Genomic DNA, 10687 nt, shown 5'->3' with positions numbered 1-10687 from the left:
TTTTCTCTCTAATTTATACAAATCACACAAAAAATGGCTGGGTCAGCAACATATATATAGGATATGTTAGTCTTTAGTTTAACCAATAAAAGGGTTAAATGGGGCCAAGATTCAAAACTATTCAATAGGTAAATATATATGAGCTGTGAGTAGCTTTAATTTCTGAATCTACTTCCAATGGTCCACGTTGTTTTAGAGTCAAGTCTTTGCTTGATTGTTGGTAATCAATTCACCATTGACTGAGATTCATTGTGTCTCAAAACCCAACAATGGCTTTAATCATGCACATTTTTAAATAGTCACATCCGTTTTAAAACAACATGACTTTTTATGAAAAATACTTGTTGTACATCACCATTTACATAATTTTTTACAGATTAATGATGTATTAAAAAGAAAGTGGGCGAGTTTTTCTTTTTATTTGGTTCATGAGAATTTGATCCAATCAAATCTTGTCATATCATCTATTGATAAATAAATCTGTGATTAGTGATAGACATACATAATTGATTTTTTATATAAACCATTTGTAATTGAAAAATTACAGCTTGTTTCAATTCAGGCATATAAATAAGAATAATGCCACATGCTGTAAATTTAATGGTGAACTTCTCAGATTCTCTGTCCCTAAACATGTCATCTTTTCAATTTTAATCATGCTTGGTGTACAATCATGATTTATAACATAGTTGACAACATGTCACATAACATTCACTCATTCGACAGTTTTCACATCTATTTGTTTTTGCAGCCACTAGTTTTTTGACAACACACAACACTGTCATCAATTTGTGCAAATAGATTAATTCTTCCAATTTCCATTATTACAAATGAATAAATCTATATGTGTAGGGCCTTGTTCACTGGTATTTTATACGGCAATTTTACATTGGCAAGGCCCACTTGAGACACGCCATTCACGTTTACTTTAGAGTATTGCATTATTTATTTTTGATTCTCTATTGCTTTGCAAGATATGTGTATTAAAGGATTTGTGAATAAACATGCTATTTATTATAATGTGTGAGCTGATTCCTGTTTTCACCAATGTTCTAGTAACAAAATGCTCGTTCTATTTATATGTGTGAGCTGATTGTAGTTTGTAACACTTTTTATGTTACTGGAATGCAAGGAGATGTAAGTCATGGAGAAAGCTTCATCACAACTGAAGGCAAAAACCTCACCCTGAGTAAATAGCTGGGCATGTAGCGACTACAACTATGAAGTTAATTTTATCAAGTAGGAGCATTCGCTTGTTTTAATGCTTTGTTTAAGGACAATGTCTTGTTTTTAGTAGTCAATAGATGACAATGTTTTCAAATACGAATGAAGGCGGCCCGTGTTCATTTATGTTTAGCTATTTCTTTTCATTCATTCTGATGATTCATGCCAAATGTGGACGGCAACCAAATCAATGCTTGTTCTATTTATCTTGTAAAATGGTAATAATTAAGAGGGCAAATCTAATTTCACAGCCACCGTTAGCAGAAATATGTTTAGCTGATTTTCGATTTTCTTTTGGGCGGTTAGCCCCTGTTTGGCCCCCATTACGGGGAAAATTTAATGTATAGAATAGTGTTTTTTGAAAAATGAGTGGTTGAAAGAGAAAGAAAAATTTTCGATTTACGTGTAATATTATTTTATGGAAGATTGTGTGGTTGAAAATAGGAGAGAGAAAAATAGAATGTAATGTAATATAATGTAATGAAAATTAAACAGGGACTAAAGAGATTGAAAGAGATTTGTGGTTTAGTTGTTTGACAGTGGCTGGAGATGGTGAGTAGTATGACGGCTAAATTGGCTACAAGTGAGGGCTTCGGTCGTCAGTTTCGGAGGGTTTCAATATTGGATAAAATGAGTTGATGATGGTGTTCAGTTTCATTTCATTATTTCTTCCCTTTTTCATTTTCTTTTTACAACTCTGCTATACAATCCAGGATTAAATGTCGGGTTTGGCTTCTCGGCCCTCGATCTTGCATCACATGGGACCAGCCACCATCAAATCAGGGGTCGAGGTGGCGTGGATTCAATCCCGAAATTTAATCTTCGGATGAGCAGCTTTATTCTTCTTTTTAATGCTGGCCACCTCACCCTGTAACTCCCAGTGATCCCAACCCCTGTATGCCCAGCTCGATTGCTTGCAAATTGTCGCAGTGCAGCCCACTGTAAACATACTGAATCCACAGATACCAAATTCAAACCACAGGAAAAAAAAATCTCCTCCTACCTGAAAAGACTGCACCAGTAGATAAGCACCAACTAATTGATTAGATTAGATATGCGCATGATTCCAGATCTTTCTACATTCTTCTTCTTGACAGTTGACACCCCAACTTCTCCTTGAAATCCGATCGCATCTGCTACAAAAGTCCATTGTTTTACTCCTTTATATTTCCTCTCATAATCAAGAGTCAGTCCTTCCCATATCTCTGAATTCTTGAACATAAACATGGCATCAGAAACAGAGTACACTGAGCGGTCATCTTTGATTGATGGCTTAATAAATTCAAGAAACAGAGACCTCTCTCTGTTTTTACCCTTCATGCTGGGCTTAAACACCACCTTCCCACTTCAAAATTCCACAAACCCACCTCAAGAATCCCAAAATCAAGCCACCCCACCTGACAGGGTTATCCTCGTAAACCCTCTAACACAAGGCATGGTTGTAATTGAAGCCAGTGGGTCAGGCTTGGATTCTTTGCTTAGAGACATGTTCTTGAACAAGGATGGTCAACCGCCTGCCTCAAAAGCATCCATTGAGGCCTTGCGGAGTGTGGAAATTGTTGGTAATGAAAATAATGAAGAGTGTGTAATATGCTTAGAGGAGTGGGAGGCTGGACAAATGGCTAAAGAAATGCCTTGTAAGCATAGGTTTCATGGGAATTGTATTAAAAAATGGTTGGAAATTCATGGGTCTTGCCCGATTTGTAGGTATAAAATGCCTGTTGATGATGATGATGATGTGAATGCGAAAAGTAATGGTGAAAATAACAGAGGCCGTAGAGAGATTTGGGTGAGCTTTACGTTTAATCGTGACACGAGAAATGGGGAAAACAATCAGATTGTTCATAGTGAGGGTAATGATTTTACTTCCAGTCATCAAGAAATTGATGCTCAAAACATTTTGTAAGATTTTTTTTCCCCAACCCAGTGGGGATGACATGTACATATACCATCAATGAATAAATTTTGTGTTGTTTAGCAGTTGTTTGTTATTCTTTTCTGGTATATCTTATGTTTCATATGTGCAATATGGATTGAAAGGATGATTAGGGACTTCAGAATTTGATAATGATTATTGGCCAAATGCTATCAAATTTATGGTTTATGGTAAATATTATAATTGACTGAACATTGAGCATATTGCTGCAAATACACCAACACTTTCTAATTCTACTTCTTTTCCCATGTTATCAGCCATTGTTGAGCTGCTTAATATTGATATCAACGAGGTATTTTCAGGATGAAGTTCATTTATTTATGTCGAAGTGATATGGAATGTAAAAAATATTACTTATATATACTTTTATATACTTTCTAGAACCAAACTCGTGTCTCTTTCTTAATATTTGGTTAAATTTATCTTGATTCATATTCTTCACTCTTTTTGGTGGAAATCTCTTTATTAAGATAAGAAAGGAGAGTCCATCTGCAAATGGCACTGAATGAGAAGTAGGAAGATGAGTTCGAAAAACCTCTGAAGGAGACCATCCACCGACTCTGTTAGCTCTATATGTACATGTCCTCAAATAAAAAAGTACTGTATGTTAGAATTGATGTAGGTTTCTAGGTGAGTTATGACTTTCCATGTGAAAAAATCTTGCTGGAGCAATAGATGGTTATGTCTGTTATTGCTGCGAGTATTTGGCAAACTTATCTAAATCATGTCACTATATGTTTGATAATAGTGTTATGAATTTCATCTCTTATCTATCGATTGATTCAGATTTAGAAACCTTTGTCATTATAGATGAATCTTTAAATCCAATAAGACGGACTTCCAGCTTTATTCATTCACGGTATTCCACCTTTTAACTAATGCGGAAGCGATTTTCTGATTTAATAATCATTTTGGAAAAAAATCTTTGTGCAAATGTTGAGTAGACCCTTGACATGCTTCCTGTGCAGCAAACAAAGGCATTAGCATGCAAGAGAACAGTCATTATGGAGAGCTGGCGGGCATCTCGTGGATGGGTTTGGTGGCTGCAAACAAACAGGAACATTGTATTGTAGGTGATGTAGAAATCACTATTTCAATTGTTCTTGTTTTCAAGTAATTGTGATTTTTGCCAAGAACTGACTAGTTTTTAATCCTCTTCTTGTATGTTAAATTGTTCATGTTTGTTAGATGCTTCAGGGATATATATTAATCTAACTTGTCAAAAAGATTAAGCTATTAGAAAATAGAAAGGAAGAGAGTATATTTATGTGTCTTCAATACACCATTTGAGGTGAAAGTCGAATTATTAATAGAAGGCGAATTTTGCTTGCTAGTTTAAGATAATCTTTCATATTTATGATTACTGTAATTCCCCTTGTGCAGAGGAATTGCTGCCAGAATTTCAACAGATGCTGCTGTTGAAATTCTGTTATGATTATTATCCAAGGAGTATCTGATACTAGTATTCATAAAGTTCAATGATGGGAAAAAAATATTTAAGTAAATAATTTCATGGAGAATGTAAAGCCAGCACTTTAAGAGCATTACTTTGCACCAAATTCCATGGTAAATATAATCTGATTACTTTCTATAAAATTGTACTCTTAGAACTACAAGGAGAAGCAGAAAGGACCGAAGCAAAGAAACCTATAAGTTATATGGCAAGCAGGTGGTGTTTGTGAAAGTATAACCACCATCCTTCGGTCCACGTTGTACAGATGATCCATAAATCGAATAATTTGAGTTGTACAGTGCTCAGCACTTGTCAGTTTTCTAAACTCAGTAGAGTTGCAAAGGCCATTCTTTACTGCTAAACTGATAACTTATAGCTTTAAATCCAAAAAGTAGTTTCTATTGCATGTTCATTATTCAATTAATTTGCTAGTAAATTTGCTGTAATTTTATAGCGGCGATCCATGATCGTAGGTCTTGCCTTGCTGTCATTTAACCGATAAAGCTCTTAGAAGAAAACTGAATTCGAAAGGGGTAATTGATTGAATTGAAATGCTGAGAATTACAGAATTTAGAAATGAATACAACACTCCACTCTCTCAATATTTGCCTGCCTCGTCTATTCCTCCTCTTTCTATTAATAATACCTGTTCTAACCAACTCTGCCTTGTCACCTCCACTATAACAACTTCTGTTATTTTTCCCTCCAACAGCTCCTACTTCTGAATTCTTCTAGAATAAGTCAATCGTATAGGAGGCCCATCATTAACATAGAATTTCCGTAAATAGAGAAGATGGCTGTGCAAATGAAACGATCCGTTAGCCAGATATCTAAGCATCATCAGAGTAGAACAATACTCTTGACTCAATTTGATGTGATATGATGTGGCCCTGTGACATATGAAAGTGAGCTAACATTTCACAATTCCAGTAGATGGAAGAGAGATTGAACAGGGTACAAGTATGTACTAGATTTAAGCTTCTGTTAAATCTATTCGCATCAAACTAACAAATTTATCTACTAACATCAAAACAAATAAATCTAATTACTGTCCATATTTATGAAGTAGACGTCTAATTTTAGTAGGTCCTCACCATCGTCAACTTTCCTATTAAACGAAGTTCTGAGTACCGGATTTTTGATGTCAACAGATATGATAATTGACAGTTTCCAGTTACTGGCTGAAACACTACCACCTACCCGCTCCAAGATTCCACAATCCCACCAGAATTCCAAAAGCCAGCAACCCTGCACGAGTCACATGACAGAGTCATCCTCAGAGACCCTCAAACTCAAGGCATGGTTTTAATAGAAGGCAGTGTAGAGGCTTGTATTTTTTGTTTAGAGACATGTTCTTGAATAAGGATGGTCAGACACCATTGAGGCCATGCTGAGTGTGGAAATTGTCGGTAATGAAGAGTGTCGGATATGCTTACAGTGGGAGGCTGTGCAAATGGCTAAAGAAATGCCATGTAAGCATATATTTCATTGAAATCGTATTAAAAAATGGTCAGATTTCAAGGTATTCCGTCTTTTTACCAAATCATTCATTGATAATCAGGTAATGTGGAAACAATTTCAGGTTGAATCAACTTTTTGGAAAAGAATTGTGTGCGCAAATGTTGCATAGACCCTTGACAGGCTTCCCGTGCAGCGAACAAAGGCATTAATTACTGTGAGAAAGAACAATTGATGCGAAGAGATACTATGTGATGCCTCTCGTGGCTGCATACAAACAGGAAATATGAGAAGCGGGTGCAGGAATTTGTGTTGCAGACGATGCAGAAATCATTGATTTTATTGTTCTTGTCTTGCAAAAAATTGTGATATTTACCAAAAACCAACAAGTGGTCACATTAATTAAACTTTTAGGGATTTATGTTTTCCAACTTGTCAAAACCACAAACTAAAAGCGGTGCCTGAAGCATTTTTATGCAGCACCAACGGGACAATTAATTGAAAGTGATAACGAATCTATGGGGAAGAGGAAATTGAGGGAAGAATGGGGTAGAAGAAGAATTTGTAGAAAATAGGTAGGAAGAAGAGAGAAAGTTGTCACAAGCCACCAATAATTTTATTTATTCATCAACTGTCTCCATTAAATGATAAAAGAGATTTAAATAACAAAATAAACCCTAAAGAGAAAGGGTCAGGCCCATTACACAAGTTCATAAAAATAACCCAACTAAAATAAATAAAATAAAAGTCCAACTAAAATGAAATAAATAAACTGAATGTCATTAAAATAAATAAGCTGCATGTCCTCATCACATTTTCTGGAGACTTATCCCCTTCGCGAATGCTAAGTGAAGCTATTAAAGGAGAAAAATACATTTATATATGTGTCTTTAATACACCATTGAGGTGCAAGTTGAACATGTTTTTAATCAAAGGTGAAGATTGCTTCCTGGTTTAAGATAAGCTTAAATATTTATGATTATTGCCCACGGAATATCTGATGCTACTTGTATTCTTAAAGTTCGATGATAGCAAACAAAAATATTGAATGAAATGATTTCATGGAGAACGTAAAGCTCGAGTTAAAGAAAATTTATTTGCACTAAGTTCCATGGTAAATATTTCTGATAACTCTCTTTAAATTGTATTTTTAGAACAGATAAGGAGAAGCTGATACTACTGAAGCAAAGAAATCTAGGTGGTGTTGGTGAAAGTATAGGCACTATTCTTTGCCAATGTGATTTACACAGATGATTCACTAAGTCCTTGATTAATCAAGTATTAAATCGAGTTGTAAAGTGTGCAGAACTTGCCAGTTTCTTTAACAGAGTAGAGTTACAAAGGTCTTTCTCTATTGCAAGATTTATAACACAGTGAGTGTTTATATAAAAAAGTCGTTTCTCGTGCATGCTTATCCGTAAATTAATATGATAGTATAGCAGTTACCTGCAGTACTAGGTCAGCCTTGCCGTCACTTAATGTAGTATATAGGGGATTCTGAAAATGGAGAAGATGGTTGTGCAACTAGAAGGATTTATTGGACAGATATCTAAGCATGGTCAAACTAGAAAGATACTGTTGACTCGATTCAATGTGGCATGTCGTAGAAGTATAAATTTGTTTTGATGTAGTATTGTTACTTATCGAAGTGAACTAATATTTGATCAATTCCAACTCTTGGAAGAGAGACTGAAGTCAGTACAAGAAGTATGTAAAATGTTTAAGCTTCTAATAAATCTAATGACATCAAAACAAATGGAATCTAAATTACTTTTTTTTTTTTTTTAAATAAAATTGAAGCTGAATTTTAGTAGGTCTTCATTGGGTTTCTCTACAATCAATTTTCCTATTGACCGAAGTTTTGAGCACCAGATCTTGACATCTGCAGATATGATGCCACTATATCCAGTTATTGGATGAAACACTTGAGCTACTTGTAAGGATATTCTACCAAACTCTGATTACCCAAATCATGTTGTGATTGAACCTTCAAACTTCAGTTATAATAATTCTTTGTGCGGGTTACTTTAGATGTCTCTGTTGTGGGCAACAAGAGAGACTTTGGGCTCTACAGATTTCTGTTGGTAATTGGATGACAAAGTTCAAGATTGTGCACATGATGTATAGCATCTTTAGTTATGGATATACTTCAGAAAAGTTCAATGTGTCCATACATGAAACAATGTACAGTCTGTGCCAATTAATACTGTTTCTATACACTAAAGATTTTCAGTAAATTGCTCAACTGCATTGCAGTTCAAGTCTATTTCTTTTGGACCTGAATTAAACTCTGTCAGGCCTCTACTGTTCAAATCAAAGGTCTCCAATGATCCAAACTTTATCAATTGCTCATGACTTCTGTCCCCTTCTGATCTTTTTCCTGATGGTTGTACAATAGAATGACCATCATATATATTACTTCTGTTCCTTTTCATATCGCTAACTGGACTCTCTAATCCACTCTTTTCTGCAGGATGCATTTCCATCAGTGGGAGCACAACGTAATTCCTCTTCCTATTACAGGTTTCGGAAACTTTATTCTTCTCATTGTCATCAAAGTCAAGCATTGGACGAGTTTCTTCCTCTCTACCTGAGCTCTCAGACGATGTCAAGGAACTCTCGAGCGAGCATCTGGTATGTCTTGGTAAATGGTTTGCATCTTTTAAAAGTAAGCCTTCACTCTCTGTCAAAATGGACACTGAAGGACTTGGACACCCGATGTCAACCATTGCAACTAATTGAGAAAGCTCAGCTTTTGCTTGTTCGACTTCTGTGGAGGTAGCACTATATTCAGCTAGTGTTTCCTGTGCTTTCTTCAAGACATTTTGTAAGTACTTTCCTTGTGCTTTAATTCTCAGTTGCAAATGTCTTTGCACCTGGAATATGCACAGAAGAAAATCCTGCTTAATCAGATTGTGTCTTTTTCACTGACAATCGAGATTGGGTAATCGAACAATTTAATACATGTTTTACCTCAATTTGTTCGTGAATTTTCCTCTGCACCTCCATTTGCACTTGTAGAGCCTGAGCTATCTGCAAACTCCTAATAAAACACAACCCTAAATAAGTGAAAATTCCTTCATCCATTCTTAAGTTATCCAGTACTCTTGGAAACTATTTATAAAAACTATTACTCATTAATCTGATTGTGCTCTCCATCACAGTTCTTGCTAGTGAAGGGACTCTGATTATCTTTGTAGTCTGCATCGAAAGACATTTTCGTTTAGTTTCCTTCATTTATACTTCTTCATGATATTGTAATGTAAGATAATGCTGCTTACTTTCTTGTTCATTACCCTCATAATAGGATTGTGATGGTTTATTCTTTCCGATCCTATATTTCTGCAACAAAGTACAATTTACCTCCATCAAAATCCTTCTGAGTAAAACGTGCAAGAACATAGAATGTTGTCGTATATAAACAAGAACATTACCTGTAAATGGCTCTTGAGGTGGTACAAAGTTAGTCCGTTAACGCCCATCACCCTCATTAAAGATTTTGGTGTAGCCTCTGCATTGAAGACTCACAACTAGTATCAGAATACATAAAGACCAAATTTACACAGATAAATTCAACTGAATCAGAAATTTCTATACTCAACTATTTGCACCCCCAAGTTGATTAACTGCATCAACAAATATTTTATGCAGTTCTTGAGTCCATTTCAATCTTGGTTTCGCATCACTGGATAACACCAAGCTCATATCTTTATTACGAACGTTCTGAAGGGTAATTTCTTGTTTTGTGTGAGAAGATTGAAGCATAAGAAATGGTCTTTACTCACTTTGAGTTTTTTTTTTTTTTTGCTCAAATATGTGGCAGATATTATTCTCTTTATAACTGTGGAGTTGTTGGGTAGGTGTATCCTGCGTTCTCACTCCATATCAGGAAACATAAGTGGGGTTATGTTGGGGGAATATATGCCATGAGCTGTTGCTCCTTTCCTTTCTACCATTTCACGTTTCCTTTATTCAAATTTCCAATTTTCTTTTCTTATTCTTTTCTTTTTTCTTTGACTTGAAGGGATGGAGAGAATCTTTCATGCAGCAAAAAATTGAGTCTGAAAAGAAGAGAGTGAAGAAAAGTCTATGGTTTGTTTTCTATAACCCCCCATCTCCTCTCTCTACATATGCATGCACAGAGATACAAGTATCGTAATACACCACACACAGTTGAATTACATCATACTTACATGCATTATTAACTGCTCGGATTGAAGAGCGGGTACTAATATTGCAGATTCGTATATTTCAGTTAAAAAACCTGAAGTAACAAAGACTTCGGTAAAAATAGCACTTGGGCCGATTATTATGCTTAATTTTTTTTTTTTTTAATTTTTTGAAATACGGACCTATATGAATAAGGGAGAAATTCCTGTCCCCACCATTTTGAATAATGGCTGCGAACTTTTTCTAAAACTCTAGAGAAGCTTTCATGGAAAATTTTAATGATGACAATGCTTTATGCTTTAATGGATATTTCTTTTCATGTGATTGAAAGGGATACACATAATTAGTATCTCTCTCTTCCTTTATTTGTGAGGTGTGGATGGGAGGTAAATTTCGTTTTATTTTATTTTGATGAATGAATCAAGAAATTATTGATAGGGTATAAA

At 35.2% G+C, this 10687-nt stretch overlaps 2 protein-coding genes across 7 annotated transcripts; one reads left to right on the top strand and one right to left on the bottom strand.

Moving 5' to 3' along the window:
• Positions 1-2264: 2264 nt before the first annotated feature.
• On the top strand, positions 2265-8666 carry LOC111406194 (E3 ubiquitin-protein ligase SIRP1). 5 transcript variants are annotated; one of them, XR_002704955.1, is made up of 4 exons: positions 2265-3077; positions 4129-4233; positions 5765-6085; positions 6196-7050. XR_002704955.1 is itself a non-coding variant. In XM_023035463.1 (3 exons), the coding sequence occupies exons 1-3, from the start codon at positions 2450-2452 to the stop codon at positions 5920-5922; spliced, it is 891 nt and encodes a 296-aa protein (XP_022891231.1). In that variant the 5' UTR covers positions 2265-2449; the 3' UTR covers positions 5923-7050. The 5 variants fall into 5 exon arrangements, 3 of the variants coding, with proteins under 3 accessions (XP_022891231.1, XP_022891232.1, XP_022891233.1); XR_002704954.1 differs by having other exon boundaries at positions 6175-7050; XM_023035463.1 differs by having other exon boundaries at positions 5765-7050.
• LOC111406193 (myb family transcription factor PHL8-like) lies at positions 8189-10053 on the bottom strand. Of its 2 annotated transcripts, none has more exons than XM_023035462.1 (6): positions 9674-10053; positions 9506-9582; positions 9368-9413; positions 9206-9272; positions 9045-9114; positions 8189-8947 (listed from the first exon to the last, which is right to left on the bottom strand). In XM_023035462.1, exons 1-6 carry the CDS (start codon positions 9834-9836, stop codon positions 8291-8293), a joined length of 1080 nt encoding a protein of 359 aa, XP_022891230.1. In that variant the 5' UTR covers positions 9837-10053; the 3' UTR covers positions 8189-8290. The 2 variants fall into 2 exon arrangements, with proteins under 2 accessions (XP_022891230.1, XP_022891229.1); XM_023035461.1 differs by having other exon boundaries at positions 9353-9413; positions 9674-10051.
• Between the last annotated feature and the right edge of the window lie 634 nt (positions 10054-10687).

Source organism: Olea europaea, chromosome 12, assembly GCF_002742605.1.
Source record: "Olea europaea var. sylvestris chromosome 12, O_europaea_v1, whole genome shotgun sequence".
NCBI classification, from domain to species: Eukaryota; Viridiplantae; Streptophyta; class Magnoliopsida; order Lamiales; family Oleaceae; genus Olea; species Olea europaea.
The sequence above is the reverse complement of the archived record's forward strand: the minus strand, read 5'-3'. Positions and strand labels throughout refer to the sequence as shown.